At 37.5% G+C, this 24,006-nt stretch overlaps 1 protein-coding gene across 1 annotated transcript in view; it reads right to left on the reverse strand.

Moving 5' to 3' along the window:
* DOCK2 (dedicator of cytokinesis 2) overlaps positions 1-24,006 on the reverse strand; it is a 168,483-nt gene that overhangs the window by 54,907 nt on the left and 89,570 nt on the right. Inside the window, exons 28-29 of the mRNA XM_054389131.1 lie at positions 16,881-16,979; positions 14,374-14,468 (exon numbers count right to left, since the gene is read on the reverse strand). Of these exons, the coding sequence (XP_054245106.1) occupies positions 14,374-14,468; positions 16,881-16,979 (194 nt within the window). The remainder of the gene's footprint in view (positions 1-14,373; positions 14,469-16,880; positions 16,980-24,006) is intronic.

Genomic DNA, 24,006 nt, shown 5'->3' on the forward strand with positions numbered 1-24,006 from the left:
TCTCAAGGATATTTTTATCTGACATACTGGAATGACACATTTAGAGAAACCACGCAAAACTTCCAGGCTGTCAAGTTCCAAATATTTTCATGCATTTATATTTTGCCTAAAGGGTGTATCTATTTCTGTCATTGGAAGTCACTTAGGCAGTGAGTTTGAATTCTATTCCTGGCTCCTGACAATGCCATGACCTCAATGATTTCATCTCCATGTGCCTCAGTCTCCCCTTTCACACAAACGGGGGATAATTTACTAACCACGGGTATGAAACTAAACAGATATTTATAAAACTCTATGAGATCTTAATGAAAACAAGAGAAAATACAGTTTTAATTATTACTGACAGCATACTCCTAATGAAAGAACTAAACATTGATCCAAGAGGAGAGAGTTAAAGTCAAATGATAGGAGAAGGCATCATTCCTTACATTCATATCAAGCTTGTGAAGCCCAGAAGGCAAATAGTATCCTAGGCTGCATCAAGAGGGCTGCATCCTAGGCCCCATCATAAAAAGAACAGTGAGCTGCTGGAATGGATCCAGAGAAGAAACACAGAGATGATCCAGGGGCTGGAACACCTCTGCTATATTGAAAGGCTGAGGGAGCAGAGGTTGTTCAGCCCGGAGAAGACTCTGGGGAGATATCAGAGCTGCCTTCCAATATCTGAAGGGATCCTACAGGATGGCTGGAGAGGGACTTTTCATAATGGTGTCTAGCAACAGGACAATCCCCACCCCCCCTCCACCCCCGGAACAGGGGATTGGTTTTAAACTGTGGGAGAGCAGGTTTAGAAAGAACTTAGAAAGTTCTTCAGTATGAGAGTGGTGCGACTCTGGAACACGTTGCTCATGGGGTTGTGGATGCCTCCTCCCTGCGGGTTGTTCAAGGCCAGATTGGGTGAGGCCTTGAGCAACTGAGTCTAGTTGAGAGGCATCCCTGCCCACAGCGGGGGGTTTGGAATAGATGATCTCTAAAGTCCCTTCCAACCAAAGCCATTTTAGGATTCTATGACCTGTAACTGACATAATGGAGATGACAAAGCTGGAAAGGAGCTGGTAAAACGTGTGCCCCAGAACAGCTCAGAAAGACACAATATGCACTGTCTGACTTCATAAGACATTATTGTGAAAAATTAGTGAAAGGGATTATCTTGTCACAGTGTAATGTAGGTTAATTTCCTTTGCTTCTATAACAGATCATTGGAGCTTAACTTTTCTCTGAAGTGGGGATTGCAGCTTAGCTTTATTTTGCAAGTTTAGACTGGTTTAGACTGACCAAAGGACAGATCTCGATTTCTCATACAGATAATGTCATTAGATGTTTTTTTCTGTTTAACCTTCTCCTCTTGCCACATTTCCCCTTAAATAATTATGCAGGATTATAAATATGCTCTTGAAAGTGTTTAATCATGATAAATTTTCTACACTTCCTTATTATGGAATTAATTTCTCATCAGTTTAAATAATTGAGCTCTAAATATGTTGAAATTCCTTTACCCACAATTATTTCCACAATATTTCCTGAGTTTATGGGAATTCATACTTTAATTTAGAGTTCATATCAATCTCTTAGGACTTAAGATTTATGAATGGTTCTCAAAAGCCTGTCTCTGGGCATAATATCAGCATGAAAAGGCAAAGTTTTGTCTTAGGACACCTACAGAATCATCATGGTTCAATTGCTGTTACCTCCTTTAGCTTTCTAAAGCTTGCTGTTTCTGCCAGAGAAAATTCTTTCAAATTTTGGCTTGAAAGAAAGCCCTATGAATAGGACCCCATGCAAGTGTACTTAGAACATACATCTACATATATGAAACTAAATGGGGAGAGTACAGCACTGTAATAACAGATATAAATAATTTAAGACAAAGCTGAAAATGTATAGATCATCCTAAGATAAAAAAAAAAGATAAAAATTGATACATTGATAAAAAATGCTCAACAAGCATAAAAGAGAAGGCCTTGGAAGGAGCAAAGAAACAATTTTTTCTTCATAAATAACATGGGTTTCAAGGCTATTCCTTACAAGATGATGACTCTCTAGTTAACAGTAAAATAGGTCTGCACATTGTCCTTGCTTTTGAAGTGCAAATCAGTGATAAACCTAAAATACAGATCTGAACTCCAAGTTATTTTTAGCATAAACCAGAGACAATTACAGTAAAAAAAAAATTTAAAATCGAACAACAACCAAACTAACAAAAACCCCACAACAACAAACAAGTAACAAACAAACCAACCCTTTCAACTGTCATTGCCTGCTCTTAGGTGGTTTTCCAAAAGCTGGCTTTTTTCTGCACTTAGTTTCACATGTAAAACACTTTAGAGTTCACAAAATTATTTCAGGAAAGGTGCCTAAATCAAGTACAGAATTACAAACCTTCCCCAAATCATTATTTAGTCATTCCTCAGACTCTTAAGGATGAATTATTTTAAAGCAGTTGTCCAATAACTGTGAGATGCTCTTAAAAGTCTTTTCAAGTTCCCAAGACTATTTGAGAGTTCATAGCATCAAAGAGGTGAAGGCTGAATTAGCTCACTTAGGGATTTATTAGCCGTAACTCAAATTCATGTTTGCTCTTTTTTCTAAAACTGTGATCACACTGATGTAATGGCAGGTGGAAAAAATAATCGAGTACAAACTTCTACTGGATAATCAGACAGAAAAATAGATACGAGCTTCACAAGAATATTGTTTCTTGTGTTGTTGTGAAAGCTCTTCCTGAAGGAAACCATTAGAATGCATTTAATGAATTAAAATCACCAGGGGAAAAAAAAACGTCTTTTTTCAATCATGTCTGGAAATCAACACACATGGAGAGTTTTGAGAACTCAGAACTTCTTCCCACAAACCCTAAGTGATCTTCCTTCAGAAGATTAGGTCCACAGATTTGGTTCACAAATTAAAGTCAGAAAGAGTTACACTAACTTCAGCCTGGCAGGCATTCACTCATAATCCCCTTGGGTTGATCACCAGCACTTTCTTCAGTGTAACCTGTACTTGAGCAGATGAGTAATATGAGGGGAGTTCTTTCGAAGCCTAGGAGATGCATAGACTATTGTCTTGCAGATCTTTTCTGAATTCTGATAGACACAGTTTTGCCAGTGTGTCAATTACAGGAAAACTGAAGTAGAGAATAGTAGAGCTGAAATAATGTTGACCTTATAGTAGCAACCTCATAAAATACTTTTTAGAGGACACACTGTAGGTATTTAAACATGAAACAAGAACAAAGAAAAAATAGCTGAAGTCAGCTGATTCTCTTGCAGGCTTCTGTCATCTTTCCTTTTCCTTTTTGTGTGCTAAGCTAGGAGATGTTAAATAAGACTAGCAAAGTGGTTCAGATCCAGCCCCAAATGCCGATCATTGTTAATGAAACAGTGATCTGCAACTCTAAACTAAACATGGAAGATACAAAATACACAAAAGAGAGATCATGCAAGAGATAAGTGTGACAGAAGGAATTAAAAACACAGTTTACTATTTTGGTGACCAAAATGGGGCAACAAGAGAAAGCCTGAGAAAACAGGTGAAAAGATAATAACAGAATTCTTTACAAAGCAGCAGCAGAAATAATCCCGTAATAAGGTGGCAAGCTATCACTGACTGAGAAATGAAGGGCAATGCAAGATGCAAACACTATTCAAAAGCCTTGCAGCTATGTGAAAGCTAGTTATTAAGAGCACAATAACGGCAACCTTTCAGAAGTGATCCATTTCCATTGTAACTGGAAAAATACAGCCAATGGTGCAAAGAAAGTGGCATGCTTTAATCATACTTTCTCCCTTGTGTCAACTCAGTATCATCAGAGACTGAAAAATAACTTTTTGTACCATTTGTATTGAATTCTGATAATAAAACAACTGTCATTTTCCAAAATTATTCTTCGATGGACATCCAGAGAATCTATCCAAACAGCATGGTCAGAGAACAACTCCTTTCAAATAACTATTATACCGTTTCTCTTGCCTCAGCTATACATTGTTATCTACCATTCCTTTTGCTTATTATTATTAATGGAAACTTTACCTTGAACAGGTATGCCAAGCACACAAAGCAAGCATACATGCTATGAGGTATCAGAGTTAACTCTGACAGCAGTTCAAAAGCAACAGCTAGAGAAAGACAAGAAGGAGCAATGACTTTGGTGCTATGAAAGGGAAGTTTCCATTCAAGATCTCCTGATTTTGTCAGGTCTCTTTGTGTGTATCTTTTCCTTCAGCACCTACCTGAAGCATGTTTAAGGATTGTTCATCTCCCATTTAAGAATAAAAATACATTCTCAAAAATACATATCAGGGACCACATTTATGCCAAATTTGATGTTTAAGATTCGTAGATTTAAAGAATGGTTTAGGTTGGATGGGACCATGTAGTTCCAACCTCTCCATCATGGTCTGGGACACCTTCCACTAGAGCAGGTCACTCCAGGCCTCATCCAACCTGGCACTGAACACCTTAAAGGAGGGGGCATCCACAACCTCCCTGGGGCAACCTGTCCCAGTGTCTCACCACACTCACTGTAAAGAATTTCTTCCTAAAATCCAGTCTAAATCTCCCCTCCTCAAGCCTAAAGCCATTGCCCTTTGTCCTATCACTACAAGCCCCTGTAAAAAAAAAAATCCTTCCCAGCTTTCCTGTAGGCACCCTTCAAGTACTGGGAGGCTGCTATAAGCTCTCCTGCTTTAAGAAACTTCACTACTGGAAAACTAAGTACAAAAGGACTCAGATATACATAACTTCACTTTAAAGTTATTTTGAGTAATTATCCTTATATTGCATCATCTGTCTTTGATCTATTCACTTTTTTTATTTTCATGCATTCCAGCTAATTGTTTGCAGAACAGAAATATTCTGGATTAATAAACAATTTTAAAATATCATGATGTCTTTTGTGCTAGATCAAGTCTGGAAATCAGATTAAAAGCTGAAACTCAGTTACCACACGTGAATGTAATGACTTACTGTGGCTATATCAAGATGACCCCCACTTTTGAAGGAAGTTTGAAATGATATTCTGAAATTACTTTATCTGTTCTTCCTGTGATTTTTATTTCTCATCTGTTGACATTAGCTTTCCTGTAATGTTTGTACATACCATTGAATCTTTATTTCTATATATCTAATATATCTATACTTTGGTGAACATGTGTTCATGCTTTTTCTAGGGCCTGTTTCTAGATATATGTTTATTATTTCACACATCAGAGGATTAAAATTGGAGAATTACATGAAACTAATGGATAACGTGGTGGATAATGCTGTCTCAGAAGGTTCGTTTGGTTACTTTTTTAAGTAGCTCTGTATTTTATTAACAATCTCACCACAAAATTTTAAAGATAAATATTTTTACTTTGGCTTTGCTTTTTCTTTGCCTTCATTATATAACTTTTTTTTTGGTTTTGAAATCCCTTCTCAATACCTGCATTATATTTTAACATACCATCACAGAATCCCAGAATGTTAAGGGTTGCAAGGGACCTCCAGAAATTGAGTCCAAAGCACAATCACGTAGGGCAGGCCACATAGAAATGCATCCAGACAGGATTTGAAAGTCTCCAGAGAAGGAGACTCTATAACCTCTCTGGGCAGCCTCTTCCAGTGCTGTGTCACCCTCACTGCAAAGAAATGTCTCCCTATGTTGAAGGTGAAATTGAGCTTGTTCTAGCATGTACCTGTTGCTCCTTGTCCTATCACTGGGTGCCATCAAAGAGACTGACACCTTCACCTTGACAACCACTCCTCAGATATTTACAGACATTGATAAGATACCTTCTCAGCCTTCTCTTTGCAAGACCAAACAGCCCCAGACCTCTCAGTTTTCTTCATAGGAGAGATGTTCAAGACCCACAATCATCCCTGTAGCTCTCCATTGGACTCTCTTGAGTAGATCCCTGTCTCTTCTGAATTCGGGAGCCCAAAACTGGGCACAGTATTTCAGGTGTGGTCTCACCATAACATGTAGTTTTGATTTTTCCAGGTATTCTTGTTGAAAATATTTTGCAAGTGAATACCTTTTGTCTAGAATACAGGATTTCTCTACTTCAGAAAAGCTGAGCTTTTTCTGAAGTTAAGAATATGACATGTAATTATAGGTACAGACAGCTATGCATCTGCCTCTCATGTAATTGCTGCTGACTTGAGTTTACAATCTCACAGCTCAAACTATCAATACAGAAGAAGCTGCACTGAATCAGCAAATAATGGCTTTTTGAAAAGATCATTATGCAGAAAATGCATAATACTTCAGCAGGGATGTTTTGTGATGTTGCTCTTTAAAGATACCAACATAACTGTTCAAAATAATGTTACATATGTAGATTTCATTTCTTGAAAATCTCTGGAGATATGAAATGCTGGCCAAAGTTATTCCTCAGAAAGTGGAATACAGAAAGACACTCAAAAACAATTATAACGCCTGGTGAAAATTATGAATATTAAATTTACATTCTCAGTCTTTTCTGTAGTGACATATTTAGAGCATTTTCTGTGGGTAGTCTCATTTTTTTGTAAATTATTATTCATTTGTACATATATTTTACAGAATAGAAAATACTGCTTTAGAAATTACTGTTTTAATTCCCAGATGTTTTAAAATACCTGAAAAATATATAAAAACTACTTTGTAACAGGCCACATAGCAAAGAACCTTAGAGATTTCTATATGCAAGTTAAAGCTGTAAGTGGAAAAATAACAGTTTATCTTAGTGACTTATGGAAACCATTAAACTAAAAATATCTTTTTTGTGTGTGTTGAGTTGTTCTCTCCACTAAAGACTTCGGTTTTACTTCAGGTGACCCTACACTTTAAGAAACAGGAGCTTCCAAGCAGTGAATACTAAGAAAGATGAGATACTCTGCAGTGGGAAAGAGACATCTCACAGCATGTTCTCTCTCTGCATTTTAGATAAAAGACCAAATGACTGCATTCAAAACATGAGGCATCCATTGTGTACAAGGACCATGATCTGCAATAGCCTCTCTTGCTGAGCAGCTGATCTGCTGCAGTAATCACATAATTAACTGTTGAGACTCTTGATAAGTAGATAATTCCACCACATGGCAAGAGTTAGTGCAGAATAGGCATCTTGTACTATTTGGTGCTAGAAAGATGCAAGTGATTGGGAAGCAGGGTTACATCAGGCACAACAAGACTCAAACATCTACAGATGAAGAGATGGTCTCTGCTAGGGTTACAACTAATAGCAAAGCATTAAATGACTCAGTCAGACATGCCAGCCACAGCTGGAAGTGTGACTCTCCATGGAAGCAAATTTACAACCCACAGTGAAACAACTGCCTCTTCATCTGCCTTGTTCCACATTCCCAGAACTAAGCTTATGTCATTTTCCATATTACAAGTACTGACTTTTATAGGGACTACAAAAGACAACTAAAAAACAGAGTTCCCTGGATTTCATGTAAAGGGCATACAAATCTGAGAATACAGAGACACTGGATACCAAATATTCCAGAAAGAAAAACAATAACTAATAATTAAAAATATATCCTTTGCCTCTGAAAAGGATTTTATATTAACAGAGAAACTGCATTTCAGAAAGGACATTCTTAGTCTCACAGCAAAATCTAACCATACAAGGACATATCTTGTTACTATACATGATTAAAGCCATGACTAAACAGTACAAACTGATTGAACTTATTAGAACACTTCATCTACCCTTTTATGAACATAAAGGAATATTTTTATTAGACATTTACACTTTCTGCTTAATATACTTTTCACTTACTGAAATTACAGAGTTCTGCAATATGCCATAAACTGATGCACAAGTGTATTCTGACCCCCTGAAAATTCAAGCCCTGAAGAAAAACAATTGCATTTATATCAAGTATGCTTAGGCCAGTCAAAAGTTGCCAGAGGAAAATGAGATCAAAGAAAGGAGTTACTTGTATACAACAGATCAGCCTTCTGAATTCTGCCTTATTTGTGAAAACTAAACTGCAGCACCATCATCCAACCTTAGTTACATAAATCAATCTTAACTTCCAATATGTCTTTGAAAGACAAGAGTAAAACTAACCTGAGCTACTTGTATTTTTTTTCCCTCTTAGGAATAAATAAATTAATGTCCCTTTTTATTCTCTGCAAGATAACTAATGAGGCAATGCTTAAAGAAAACTCTTAAAATATAGCTGGGTAGATATATCTGAATTTTCTACTACATTTCCCATGACAGCAGAACCACTTCATAGTAATAATCAAATCATTCAAGATGAGATTTTTTTTTTTGTTTTTCTATTCTGATAATTACTGTGGTACTCTTGATTTTAAAATCTCATCATAATTGTTATAAACTGAATACCATATTGCAGCACCAGCTGGAGTAAACAATACCACACACTCGTACCAAGTGAACGCGTGTACCTTGTGTACAGTCAGATCCAGCAGTGCCTGCAGTCACCATACACACTAACAAATACATCACAGTATCAAATATCTCTAAGCCATGAAAATATTATAAACTTTCATTTCCACCAACAGAAAGATAGATGGCTGAGAAGCAGCTCTACTATTTCCATTAATTCGGGGGTTTTCTCCCTTCCACCTTGAGACACTTTGTGTTTCTATGAAATCTAGTGAGTTGGTAGTAGCTATACAATTTGCATTATCTCTCCCATAAATTCTTAAGCTTCTTGCTTGAAAAAAAGACTTGTACCTTGCTCTCTGCCACCTGTGTTCAGTCACTTTTCTCCCAAACTCTATTACAAATATCATTCTTTAATAGACTTACATTGTGACTGCCAATGTTCAGGTTTTCTCTTCAGAAATATTCAGTAAAAGAAGTCCAATAGTCACTGAATTTGTTACGTGCTTGTTACTGTAAGATTGAGACTACAACTTGAAAAACATATCTCTTCATAAGGCACACAGCAACATATTGCTGAGCTTCACAGGACAATACTAGAAGCAGCTAATTCTTCTGAAGAGACTTACATATATTATTCAAAGAGTTGTTCAGAGACATCCTTACATATAGCATGGAAAACATGATTACCAGAAGCCATGTTTAAGAGAGCCATTGACAGATAATCAATGAAAACACTCAGGTCTGGTATTCCTAACTGGCCTTTTCATAAGAGGAAATCCCTTCAGTCCCTTGCTAGGTAACTGATAGGAACTTACTCTGCCTCACTATGCTGCCTGGTCAGGACCTAATGATACCAACAGGATCTATTGTTGGCAGTCTGATCCTGGCAGTCTAAAGAATGGTGAGGTCCTTGGGGATGCAGGCAGCACTAATATAAAGCTGTAATGAGATTTTGATGAATTAATAATGCAGCTCTACCATGTGAGCTACATGGGAACCAGGTCTTGAGGGTGTTACAAAGCAGTTCACCAGCAAACAACCAGTTATTTTTAGTATCTGTAAAGAAAGAAAATTGGCAACATTTTCAGCTCTTTTGCCAAATACCTGCAGTGCTAAATCTTCCAAGCTAGACTTAAAAAGAGCTGGGGAATGCTCGATTCTGACAGATGTCCAAAAACACTCAGATAGACAGGTAATGAAAACATATTTTATAAAAGGCCCAAAATATCCTGCAGTGTTATCTCTCAGGAGTTATTCAACAATCTGATCTGACCTTCAAACGTACTGGTGAAAACTCATTTCCTTTTATTTTTAAATACTTAAATACAATGTTAACAAGGTTCAAAAACTCAGATGGACTCCAAAAGAATTAAAGTGCTTAGTATGCCATTTCAGACTGGACACCAACCAAACCTGATTCCAGGTACTAATTATGATAAGATCAAGTAGCTTCTAACTCTATTTAAGCAATTACCATTTCAAAGCCCAGAAGGACAGAAGGAAGGATGTGAATACTTTTCCCTTTATTTGATAACTCCACCAACCATTTCTTCTATTCAGTGAACCTGACTCCCTGTGCACTTCATGTTGACAGTAAAGTATAGGAATTCCCTGGGAGGAATTATGTGCCTCTAAATTAAAATTATGAACAGCTAAGAGAAAGGAGAGCACACTAAATGGTACTACCTAAACCAGCAAAGCACAAATGCCCTGTTCCTAGGAATTACTGCTTTTAATACGCTAATAGGCAATTATCTAAGTACCAGAAGCAGAAAAAAGTGCACATACAAGCAGTAGCAACTGGTAAGAAGTGTGCAGTAAGCAAGCTTCATAAGAACAAAAGTTAATTAAGTCTGCTATGGAGGTTCAGAAAAATAACTTTGATATTAAATCCTCATGGCCTCAATGAGCATTTTACTATTTCCCAAAGTGTTCTGCCCCACTTGCATGCCACAAAAACATGTTCTTCCCAACCTGCTGATAATGGAAAAATGAAACAAACAAAAGGTAGCTCATTCCCCTGTTTGATTCTCAGCTGCTGATAGAATATTCCCAGTCCAGTAGGACCAGGACACACAAGAGTGCTTCTTCCAAATGGACTTAGGGAATCAGAACATGTTTTGAAAGCAAACAGCATGTTATTTATAATGGTGATTTACATCACTGAGTTAAATCAATCCACCCTGATACAGGCAAAGCTCAACTAAGTATGTTTAGTCAAGTAAAGCTTCTACTCCCACTCTTTCAACTTGCCTACCACAGTTTCTCCTAGACATGACTGTGTCCATTTTCCCTTCCTTTGGACCTTGCAGGAAGTCATTCTCTCGTTCTTTTCCCCTCTCTGTGCCAGTCACCTAACATTTAGTGCAAATATCTGTGATACCATACATGTACAGTCTCTACTTATGTATAAGAGTAATTAGTGCTCTGCTCATTAAGTTCACCTTTTACCCACAAACAGGCTCAATCTTGCAGTACTCATTATGCTCTTCCTTTTCCTCTGCCTTCAAGTAACTGCACTCTGATTTTACATTTCTGTACTGCAGTATAACCTTCAGCAAAATTCCTCCAGTGCCCACTTTCCTTGCTGGGAACAAAATACAAGATCATCTGGGGGAGACTGTCGGCTTTGTGGAATGCCCGTAGGGAAGAAGTGCCAGCTATGCTCTGCCACTGGCTGGGTTACACTGCAGACATGTCTTACAGCATGTATTAATATTTCTGTGAATTCAGAAAGGGAGAAGGTAAAATACCTCCTTCAGGCGGCATGTAGCCTCCTGCTCAGAACAGGGGAATTAAGAATGCAAAACTTCAGCTGTGCTAACACTTTTTGTGGTGGTGTTTGGGGGTTTTAATTTATTTTATTCTCTCACTATTATTTTAAGAGAACACAGCCTGTTCTCTTGTGACTTTTACTCTGCTACTTCTCTGGTCTGGAGCAAAGCATGTTAGTAAAACAAATGGAGAAACCTAAAATAGTCTACAATTTATTTCACAGAATATCTGCCCCCCCCCCCCCCCCAAAAAAAAAAAAACAACAACAAAAACAAAGAAACAAAATTACATTTCTATAAAAAAGATAATAAAAATCCTCCCCCCCCCCCATTGCTGACATAAAATTAAAACATGAATGTTAAGATCAATAACTTGTTTCCTTATGTAATCCTTGGAATAGCAACATAATCAAAGAGAATAAACAGTGTCAAGCCAATTTAGGTAAGTAGTGTGGTTACAGAAGCACTGCTAAATAGCTTCTAAACATCTTTTTTTTAATGCTTACCTTTTTCTTGAAATATTTTCAATTGACTTGTTCAGTGCAGGATAAGCAGCAGAGCCTGCCTGGACCAAATTGTCCCCCCAAGTTCAGAACCATTAGGAGGCTTTACCAACAAGCATACAGTACCACAAATGAGGCTAGACAGATACCACTAGGTGAAGCCCTGAGCCCCAAAGGCATAGTCTCTGAACAAGGATTGATGCTTCCCCTGACCTCATAGAACAAAAGAAAGTCCTGTACTTGTCAATATTGTGGATACTAAAAGCACCCTCCAGATAAAGTTTTACACATGAAAGGTTTGATATGCTTACATACAATAGAAGACTGTTAGGTTACTTTAATACTAAGCTGATACTTTTTAAGAGTAATCCTTGCTATATCAAAAACAATTGCAAATTGCAGCAGCAGCATAAGAACGTGCAGTGAATCAGATTTTACCTCTATACGCTGGCTCAGAGAAACAAGTGGGATGCGACTGCCATCAGTTCACAAACTCTCATCTGGAATGAACATATCCACCAGCATATGTGCATCTACCCTCCTCAGAAGAGAGGTTAGTGATCCCTCTGATGGAACATTAGTGAACATGAGTGACATAAAGTGAGGTTTAGGACCCTGGGGCCTCACTGCAATCATCATTACCCACTAGAACCTCACTTTAAATCACAAAATCATGAAAACCTTTTCATTAAACATTAAATCCCACAGGAATAAGCATCCAATATCAAAATTTGATACTATAATGATGCAAAATTTCTTAGCAAATATTTTCCTCAGGACCAAACACTTCCATGATATTATCAGCTTTATTAAGTATCCTCTGTTCTCTCCTCTTCACTGTTAAAAACCGGAAGAGTAAAATTACATAATTGTGACGTTTCAAATAAACAGCATCTGGGGATTCTAGGTTAACTGGAATCTAAGCACCTTTGAGATTTAATTCTTAGACTAGTCTCTCCATGACTTCTAGAAAACTCAATGTCACTGCCATTTCCACAAAACTAAAATAATGATAGTACAGGTGACCAAAACCCATCTCACCAACAGAAGTCATGCTCAAAAAATAAAGCTAGCATGTTCACTTCATAAACTCATCCAGTATATAAGCTCAAAGTGTTTCCTTGAGAACAAGAAGCAACAATAAATTCAGCCCTGAAGATAACATCCAAATAAATAAAACTATGTAATCCAAACCCAGATGCTTTTCAGTGAGATTTTTAACCATTATATCCACTAATTATAGAGACAAAATCAGACACAAAAAAAATCCACAAGGTAAGGTGGACACATGCTGATGGTTACTTTTTTGTTCAATTTCTTTTACATATGCAGATGCTTGTAAAACTTTAATGTGTTCAAATTTTGAGGAAAATTTCCCCCACCTCCAAGTTCTACAACTAAAGAAACTGAACCAATCAACTTTGTTTAGATCAGCCATGTGGTTTAGTTTGTATTCTAACTCCAAATCTCTCTTGCTTTCCTCTGTTATTGACTAGAGACAAAAAGAACAGAGTCAGTTCCTCAGAATGGCTAGGAACAATTATTAGTACATAATTCCTCACAAAACCCATTATGTATGCTATATAGTAGCCTTTTCTTGATGCCAAAAACATTCATTTCTACCTGATACTTAAAATAAACTAGAAAACTCACACCTCAAGGGAAGAACATTTTCTTCCTCTTCAAACAAGCAGTATTTCAAAGATACTCTAAAGGAATATATCTGTGATATGTTGGGCCAAGACAGCTGTCTCAAACCATCATCAATGGTGGAGATGCACAAAGATCTCATCTCTTTACAGTTCAGTATCACATGATATGGAAATGATAAATTGAAAAGAGCTTATGTGGCAGTAAAATCTATATGATATGAAATTTCACTCACTCTACTTGCAGTCCTAGTATAAAGACAACAGAGGTCCTGTTGCTTAATGGAAATCAAGCAATATTCTGTTTATCCTGCTATCATTCATGGTGATACCAAACCAGACATTCTAGCTGTGGGTAAAGATGTACAATCTGCACAGTTTATGTCCACAAGATAGTTCCTTCAGTCAGCTTTACAATGTAAGAGTATTCAAAGACTTATTAACGGCAAGCTCTCATAGAGCAAACAATAGAGAGCATGATAAATTCGGTGACACAAATGTTTCCTTAGATGTCATTTTGATCTACAGAGGCTGAGTTTGAAGCAACTGCTCATGACAAAATCCCAAATGATCTATAGCATAGAAATACACATCTTCAATGATGTGGGCTACAGTAAGCACCATGGATTTAACCTCTTCCTACAAATAGTATGCTGTACTCAAAGATTTAGTCTTTATCATCAAACCTTTCAGCAACCCCAGCAACCATATTGGTTTGGAAATAAAACCGTGTTTGACAGCTCTGGCATTACAATGACTTGCTGACATACTAGTGAGGACATTCTAACCCTGTGCAGAAATTGTACATTTAAGATTCAAAATGCCTTTTACAGTTCGGCTTCTGTTGACTGTCAACATGGAGATACACTACATACTTCCACTTCACTGTTCAACACATTTTTGATCCTTTCCATAGTATGTGGACTTAGAACAGGTAACTAGCTACTTAATGTACTGTCAGTTAATTATCTCAGATGATGATCTTTGGCATTCACCAGATTGCAATTATTCAATCATCTTAGATTGCACAGATAAACTTTTCGTGAGATATGGAACCAGTTCCTTTTTCATAAGCAAATGGAACATAAGCACTGATGATCCAGCCCCATTTTACCTGTTCTGCACCATGCTCATTGCAATCCAGTCTGAAGGATAAACATTCTTTCCAATGAGATCTTTGAACATGATGAATGTTTCCATCAAGAAGTCCTACAAAAACAAAATACAGCGTCTGTGATTTTGTAACACAAAGTTCCTGCTGTGATTAAAGGACCAAGATGGAGGGCTTTTCTTTGCTCCCAGGGATGTCAATGGAAGAATTCCTGGTGAAATCAGTATCAGATATCCAAGACTGAAAGTAAAGTTCTGTAACACAGCAGTCTCAGATTCCAAATGAAAACTAAAAGTCATTACACTGGGCCATAAATGAATGAAAAAAAAGTAAAGCTGTTTAATTTTTCATTAATCAGCAAAACAGTCTCATTCTGCATAAAGAATTGTTAGATTTGAAAAATAGAGGGGGTTTTGTTTAGTTCATTTAGTCAACATTTAGTATTCTAAATTACAAACTGAAGGCATGGATAGAAAGCTTTCAAACAAAATGAGTACTTCTTTTCCTGGAAGTATTTAAAGATCACTGTATAACGAACTTCTCTACAATGAACATAATCATTTCATGTGTAACACTTATATGCAATTTTACCCTTGAACTTCTGAGCAAATCACCTTAGAACATAGAATGCTGTCTCATCATCTTAATATGATTTCTTAATCTCCTCCATGGTTCTTCCTGCCTGTTTTCCACACTAACCTCCTAAAATTAAGATGCAGTTCTTTCACAACTCTGTCTCCAGTACACCTAGCCACAAACCCAGTCTTTCAAATAACCCCTCCAAAAGTGAGCTTTTAGTATTTTTGCCATAAGGCATACATTTTCTATCAATTTTCCACAGCCTCTTGTAGCTGTGAGACTAGCAAGCTGTCATCATCTATTACAGAGACCTCACAAGGAGCCCTCTATGAAGGTTGTACTCTTTCTTGCATTATTACTTACAGAGAGCCAAGTAAATGATAGCTCTCAACAGCATTATTTGAAAACCAATCTTTGTCATCTTCACTGACATATAATTACTGCATAGAAGAAAAAAAAAAGAGAGAGAGGACAAGACAACAATCCCCTTAAAACCAACAAAACCCACTGAATTTATAAATGCCTTTTTTAATGTTTTCCTCAGCAGAACTACTGAAGTAGTCTAAGGATTAGTGAAACTTCTAGGGCCAAATACCCAATCTGTTTGAAAGCTGAAATTATGTTAGGTTAAACTAAAACACATGAAGAATTGCAAAAGCTATCCAAGATTTGTCAGTAATGGCACCACACTGACTTTAAGAAAGAAGAGGGAAAAATCTTGCCAACTCCATGCACAAACTGTAGATGGTGTAATCAAAATCCTCACCAATACTGAAACTTATTTCAGAGTTATGTCAGAAGTGTAGCAGGACAGATATAGGACTGCTTAACCTTCTAGAACAGTGACCAATGGTACAAGCTAGAACATACCCCAAGTATCATTAAATTATGTTAGAAACAACTAGTATAAAATGATGTGTTGTAAGAATATGGCATTTACTCTATGTAGTGTACATTATCTGGACCAGAAGTTGACTCAATAGCAACAATTAAAAGTGTAAACGGATCACCATGTGCAAAGCGGGGATGGAGGGTTCAAGTTAGTTGAGACTTGATTTTGTTGTTGTGGGTTTTTTTCACCTCAGAACAGTATAATACAAATATTCCATTGGCCACCATGTGAGGAGAGGTGATGCTGCCCCTTTACTCTGCTCTGGTAAGACCTCACCTGGAGTTCTGTGTCCAGCTCTGGAGTCCTCAGTGCAGGAAGGACATGGACCTGATGAAATGGGTCCATAAGAGGGCTATGAAAATGATCAGTGGAGCTGGAACACCTCTCCTACAAGGACAGGCTGAGAATGTTGGAGTTGTTGAGCCTGGAGAAAAGAAGGCTCCAAGGAAACTTAATAGCAGCCTTCCAATACCTGAAGTGGATCTACATGAAGGGTGGAGAGGGACTGTTTACAAAGACCTGGAGTGATAGGACAAGTGGCAATGGTTTGAAGTTAGAGAAGAGGAGATTTAGATTGGATGTCAGGAACAAGATCTTTACGATGAGGGTAGTAGAACACCGGACCAGGTTGCCCAGGAAGGTAGTAGAAGCCCCAGCCCTGGACATATTCAAGGTCAGGCTTAACAAGGCTGTAAGCAACCTGATCTAGTGGAGGATGTCCCTGCTCACTGCGAGGGGGTTGGACTAGATGACCTTTGGAGGGCCTTAGCAACTCAAACCATAGAATCATAGGATTCTATGATTATTATATTACTGCCTTGGTGCTAGTGAGAATGTTCCAAATTTTTGACAACGCTGTAGTCCAAGGTCACTATGAGAAGAGGGAGGTAACACAGAAGCACAGAGGCAGAAAACATACAGAAAAAGACTTAGTTCTAGGAAGATTCAAACAAGATACTTCAAAACAGTACTACTGATTTTCCACAGGAAAAAAAATCCTTAGTATTATCTTTCCTCTCCATGACTATTTTGTACTCACCACTAGTTCTGAACTTGTCTGGAAAGTTTCGATGTAAACAGAATAATGCTGGTTGTTCATCTGGTTTAAGATTGCTGTCATGCATGCCACAAAATGACTCTGAAAGAAAACCGGAGAGAAATCAACACATGCAGATTACTTACGATACTAGATTGCATTCTTTCTAAAGTTGAACTGCTCTTAATGCTCAACAAATCCTTTTATGTAGATATAAAAAAAATAATATTCAAGCTTTGAGAAGATGAAAAAGGCATGTTAAGGAGTTGAAATTAAATCAAAAGCTACCCTTGACAGGGGTAGGCTGTGGTGAGGGCATAATTTATGAAACACCTCATGAAAACACACATTCTGACAAGAAAACTTTATGAAGTATTAGTATCACCTTAAGACTCCTAGAAAGCATTAGATGTTGCCTAGTATGCTTCCACCAGGAATTCACAACAAGAACATATATTAGCATCAAAAATTTCTGATTATTCTTGTAGAAAATGCTATTCTCAGGAAGAAATATGGCAGGAAAGAAGATTTTTTTTTTTTTTTTACATTCTGCAAGTATTGAAAGTAGCTATTACAGAACTCTGTGAAACTTCTACAGAATACTGTTACTTTCATCTCTCAAAACTTCTTTCAAACTTAACAAAAGGAAGTATTTTCATTTTCTCAACTCTTCAATTTGAAAACTGCTGAAAGATACAAATTGATTTAAAATCCTAGGATTTGTAATCCCCTGTAATGTACTGGAAGTCGCAAAGACATTTATATCTCAAGCAGTAAGAGTGAGCTTAATCATTTGCAGATTTACTTTCAGACAGTGAAGAATCCTCCTTATTGATGTCTTTTAATTTGCTGAAGTTTCAATTCTTCTTTTAAAAATGATCCTGCTGTAAATGCTTTGATTTTATTAAGAGACCATGAGGTAGATGAACATGCAGAATAATTTTCAGATTTACTCAGATCTTTTTATAATAGCAGTTTAGAACTGATAGAAAAGACCCACCAGCTCCTCTGATCAGAATGTAACTTCCACCTGGTACTGTTCAGATTATCTGTTTAACTCCGATTCCTTTTATGCTCTTGTCCGATAGGCGATAAAGGCACACATTAAAGGACCAGCTGCAATGGGCCGTACCCAACCATTTTGTCTAGCACTTGGAGGGAAGCCTTCCTTAAGTTCAGGTGGTGGCCACTAGAGGTCTTTCCCTTTCACATGTTCGCGGCTCTTCAGTTTCTGCTGCCTTATTTATTTATTTATTCCTACGTGAGCAGACTCAGCACACTTCATGCATACAAACAGTGAAAATTACAACATAAAGGACCTATTACACCTTCTTTTGGAGTAACATTAGTGCTAGTGAGAGGCTTGCCTACATTTTAAGGCTAAGAAGACACATTTTCTGCAGGTAAACCAAAAGCTTTCAGGTAAGGAATCGTGTGTTCTCGGGTACTGATGCTCTTCTGAAAAGCAATGCTGGTTTTCCTGCTGTAGTAGTTCACTTTTACGGTTCTGGATCAAACAAATCCTTTCTGTGATGTTAAATGTGTAGCTTGGAAGTAATAATGAATTCCAAAGGATTCAGTGATGAAACTGGGGAAGGGGGGGTGGGTGTTCTTTTGTGGGTGTAATTTTCAGGGGGGGTAGAGGGGAGAAAGAAAAAGAAAAAAAGAAAGAAAAAGATTACTGACTGAAGTTAGAGAATTGTACCTGAAAACCAGCTTGTATTTTTATTAGTTAAAGATTCACCACAGAACGTCTTTACATACTCATGTTAAACAATACTTCCTGAAATAAGCAGCATTTCTTCACAAGCATTGGACAGATGTATTTCGTTCTTTAAAGGCATAAAGATTTCAAGAAGCTTATTTCTTTTGTTGAAACCAACTTCTGAAATGTGTCTAGCTCTAAGTGTGATTATGGTACAGCACGAATGCCTATTCTTAGTAACTGTGTAGGGTGATTTTAAAATTAACAGATGATATGCCTTGATTACTGAAAAGAGCCATAAGCAGAGATCACACATTGCTGGCCACTACCTCGCTCCAAACCTGTCAAATTCAAATCAGTGGGACTGAATGAGACATAAAAAAAAGGTGACAATGAAGCTGGCTTGCTACAAAAACTTCCTCCATCATTTCCATGTAACTGTAAAGCAGGAAAATACACTAATATTGTTTGAGCTTTAATAATTTTCTTGCCAATATTAGAAATTAACTGGTAGCTTCTTTATAGGTTACAAGCTTGCCCCTCCCTCCCTCCCAGTCCCCAAACACAAGCAATAACAATTTTCTTCTCAGACGCAGCCTGGGATCCCTGAAGTACTCCGGCACTCTCCGCAATATCATTCTCTCTGGGGGCACATAGAAGTAATATAGGACTGTAAAGAGCTGTGATCACATCTGCAAATATCTCTCTGTATTCACTGAAGTTCTCCTATGCTGTTTAAGTACCTCTCACTATACTGTGAAAAGAGCAGGAGCTGCGTGAACAGACGGTTAAGTTCCGCAGAAGAAGGATCTCTTGCACTTCAGAGGCAGACTGCAAGCTCGCTAGATGGACAGCAGAAACTCAAGCACTGCCTACAAACACATCAGTCTAATGCCTGTGCTTCAAGAATTTGATTCATTAATTCAAGCACTGTACGTAGAGACAATAGTACAAAAAGGGTTGTGCTGAGAAGGTGAAGTTCTTCAGACAGAATCCTAACAAGTCATTTCAGCTGTGCCTAGGTCTGCTGGGATTTATGCAGTAAACTGCAGCAGAAAGTGTTGATTAGAACTAGATCAAATGCATAAAAATAAATATATTAAACACTTGCCTGATAAGATACGAACAGAAAAAAATAGCAGAAATAATTCTGAACACATACCATTATCCAGTAAAATTTATGGTTTCCAGCTTAAAAATATTAATTTGCATTTAAAAGTACAAGAACCCATAATAGAAATAGCCCTGAATTCTATTTTTTTAATTAATGAACAGGCTGCAGCCATTCAAAAAAAAGGTGAAAAAAAAAATCGATAGTTTGAACATTATACTTTTCTCAGGAGCAAGAACACAAGTAAGTAGGCAGTCAAATGAAAATGACACAGAGAAGAAAACATCTCAGGAAACATTTAAACTCCCTGTTAACTTAGAGGAAGCATAATTAATTCCAGATTTAAAAGAAGTATGATACCGACTGGCATTAGTATTAACACTACAAGAGAGTGGCTAAGGTAAAAAAAATGCTGTTTTGGTTGGATACGTACAAAGTACATCAAAAGAGATCAGAGAGGTATTCTGTAAAACAAATAGGGCTTTTTAAGTCTTTATAGAAGTCAAGTGAAAGGAACGGGGAATCTTTTCCACTGTTGTCAAAGTACATATGAGCTATGGATGCAACATGTACAGGGAAAGAAATATCTAAAAACATTAGGGCCATATGAGTAACTTCAACACCTAGCAACTAAATCCCAGCATACTTTATAATAGCAGATGGTGACAGGTTGCCGTAGAAACTTCAAATAATACTAGCACCACAAGAATAAATAGAGCAAACGCACTGGAAAAACAAACAGCAACAGAAAAAACATAAAATTAAGCTGCACCTTGATTCTGGTTTAGTGCAAGTATTTAAGTGTCTGTAAGGTGGGTAATCTTCATGCAGGTGTACTTCTGGAAGGACTCAGGAAGGTATTTATTTCATGTAGGCACTTACGTAATATTTATCCTCATTACCAGCGCTCTTTACCAACACAGAGCTCAAGTGCAAATATATAGCACAGGTTCGTCTTTAAAAGCAAACAATGAATAATTTCTAAGAATTCTACGATTTCTGAAGACCAAAAATGTTGTACTTATTTTATGTCCCCCTTTTTTGCAGTTATCGGATGTTTAAAATGTTCGTTTTACTTACCCTCACAATTGGTGTAAGGTAAGAAGACTGCTTTACGTACCATCAACCTCACAATCTATAACTAATATATGGTTTACATTTGATCAATACATAATTGTCTGTGTTGGGCCAAGAACCTTATCCAGAAGACCCATCGTCATACTACGTAGATTAGATTTAATTCTGAACTCCATTTCAAGTGAGAAGTTTCAAAACTGATCACCTGTTAGTGACAGTTGTACAAATGGTGCACATGAAAAGGGTGACAGTCCAAACAGTTCTCTGTCTTTTTTTCTCTTGGCTCAGAAACAAGTGCAAAAACCTTTCTGGAGGAAAAGTGATAAATGTTATCTTGAATGTAATGAAAGAAAAGCTAACCAATCAACTTTTTCAATCCCATCTTAAAAAAAATCATCAATATTTATGCTGTAGTACAAGAACATAATTGAGAAGGCCTCCCACATTCTGTTTTCACAGTTACTGAGTCATCTCACCTATTTAGTGTCATGAGTAAAGAGCAACATAATTATGAGAAAAGTAAAGCTCAAGGCTGCCATGAAGGGCCACAGTGGTTTGAAGTCACACTTCCCCAGAAAGCCACACTAAACCTTGAGGACTGTGGCACGCAGAGAAATTAGCACAAAGACTTTTCTCCACATTGTGTAAACACTAAACAATAGCACTCTGAAGTAAAAGCAAACAAGCAGAACTGCCAATGTAGTTCTGTTTCTCCTCCAGAAACAGATGTCAGTGCCAATGCATGTGCTGTCCTCAAGTGTACTTTCTAGCTGTCAAAGCACAACATGGGCATTACGACAGGCTGCTGTGCAACAACCTGGAGTACATCTGAAATGGTAAAGCACTCCTCATCCACACAGACTTATTGTAGCATGCCAATGAGCATACCTTACTAGAATTAACTTACAGTAGCAGATTCATCTACTCTTAGTAGGTCTGAGTTTTTAACTTTCCATGTAGTTCATTGGTTCTGTCGTCTTGTCTGTTATAACTGACTGAACAGTAGCTTGGGCATCCTGTTTCTGCATCTTACTGACCGCTTTGAATTTCTGACTGAAAACATGCTGGCCTGTTGTAGCTTCTTTTCTTTACAGTCATATAGTCTACCCGAAAGGATATACAACTATAAACTAGCCAATCACCAGATGGAAAAATACAGGACAACTTTATAACAGAATCACAAAATGATAGGGGTTGGAATCCCTCTGGAAATCATCCAGTCCAACCCCCCCTGCCAGCACAGGTTCACCTACAGCAGATCACACGGGATGGTATCCAGATGGGTTTTAACACAATGAAACAGTAATAGCAGCTGTTCTGTAAGATTTAAAGTTGTTACAAGTTTGACAATCAAGACAATTTCAAAATTATTTCATCTAAGACTTTTACAGACAAAGCAGTGAGACAATGCTTCATGGCATGACAAAAGTAGCATGACTTTTTAGAACATTCTTGGCCATCTAATTTTATTTATTTATTTTTAATTTTGTGTTGATTTCCCAGAAATCTTACAAAAAAGAAGATTTGCATTGTTTTTGCTGCTGCTGGGTTTTGGGTTGGGTTGGTTTTGTGCCATAAATCATCACTCTAGAACTCCTACTACAGTTCCTGCCTAGGCTGAACACTTTACTTCTCAAGTTTGTGATCAAACATGGATAATTTGCTGGTACTCCCAGAACATTAACAGTGACTTCATCATCATGGTGTAGATACAAATAAATTGTGGATAATGTTATTTAATGAGAAGGCAATCATTTGGGAGGAGCAACTACTGCTTGAAAACTGAAATAACTTGTCCTGAGCACAGAAAAATCAGCTGTTTCACCTCTCACTCAACCACTGCTGTCCACATTCCCAGTCTCAGTTCTGCTGTATCAGATGAAATCTTCCATCCTTGCCTTCAGGGATCTATGCAGCTTCATGCTGCACCTCCCCCCTCCTCCTCTGCAATCCACTAATTGCTGCACAAGTTACTTGAGCTGGTTTCCAGACTGATATCACAGGCCAGAAGAACTTCTTACCCTAGTGTCCTTCTTGCACTGAGAATCCCAAGTATCCCAGTGCTTTCAGGCTGCTTATTTCCCTAATTTCTTATTCAAAGTACTATTCCACTTCCCTGTTGCCACTAAAGCAGATGGTCACTCAAGTTGATAAAGCAATGCTCGTCCTGTCAAATGTCCCAGCGCACAGATGATGCAGTCAGTACTCCACAGGAACAAAAGCATGCACACAACATACAAGCAAAGATTAAGATTAAAAATATTATTCCCAGTTTATTTACTGTAGTAAAGCTTGGCCAGTCCCTTTCATTTGAAAGGACTGGAAACCAAACTGGGTACTTCAAGGAAGCAATATGGTGGCCAGGATGAGCTGGAGCTACTACCCTGCCAGGGGTGTAATACTGATCAGTAAAATAATCTCGAGATGGGATTGTCTACTCTCTAGGACTACAAAGCAAAACACACCAGCTCTAAGGGACATCAACAACTGGGTCAAAGAGAAAAGGACAGAACTGATCAATTTCAGTTCATTAAAGTGCAGTAGCAGCTTTTATTTGTAAGCCATATATCTTAAATTTACTGTGAAGATGAATGTCTTGGATAGTGATTCAATTCTTGTAACTGAACAGAGCCACCTCCTTTATTCCCAGAACTAAGCCAGACTTTAATTGATTTTGTTCTTTTAGCTGCACTCACTGAAGACAGAAAAATTAAATTCAAGTACACGATCAGAGGTGAAACTAATACAATAGATTTGTGAACAGTTAAAACAAAGCTTTATGATAATATGCAGCCCTCTCTTAGGCTGGGATTAAAACCAGCAATACTTTACCTGATCAACAACGTTTTTGCTGGGTTGAAGCCCACCTTTTTGCTTCAGCATAGCTAAGAAAGCTCTAAGATCCAAGTTGCTGAGAAATTAGTATTTTTCTACTCACTATTCCTTTTTGAACAGCTGTAACAACCAGATAAACTTTCCTGTGAGGAGCCTGGTACTTTTCCTGATATCTTAAATGTACTAATGCCAAAGTGCTTTCAGTTTGGAACTTCCAATTGTCATTTGTCTCCTTCTACATGACAAGCATTGTATCAGTACTTTGGTAATTTGTTTGACTTCAGGAAAAGAACAACAAAAGCAGTCTGGAAACGACATGAGTTGATAAGCTTCTGTTGATCTATAGCTTATTTTAAAGAACAATAATTTCTTTTTACCTCTATATTTTAAAATTGTTGTGA

The sequence above is a fragment of the Indicator indicator genome, chromosome 18 (genome assembly GCF_027791375.1).
Source record: "Indicator indicator isolate 239-I01 chromosome 18, UM_Iind_1.1, whole genome shotgun sequence".
Classification (NCBI taxonomy): Eukaryota; Metazoa; Chordata; class Aves; order Piciformes; family Indicatoridae; genus Indicator; species Indicator indicator.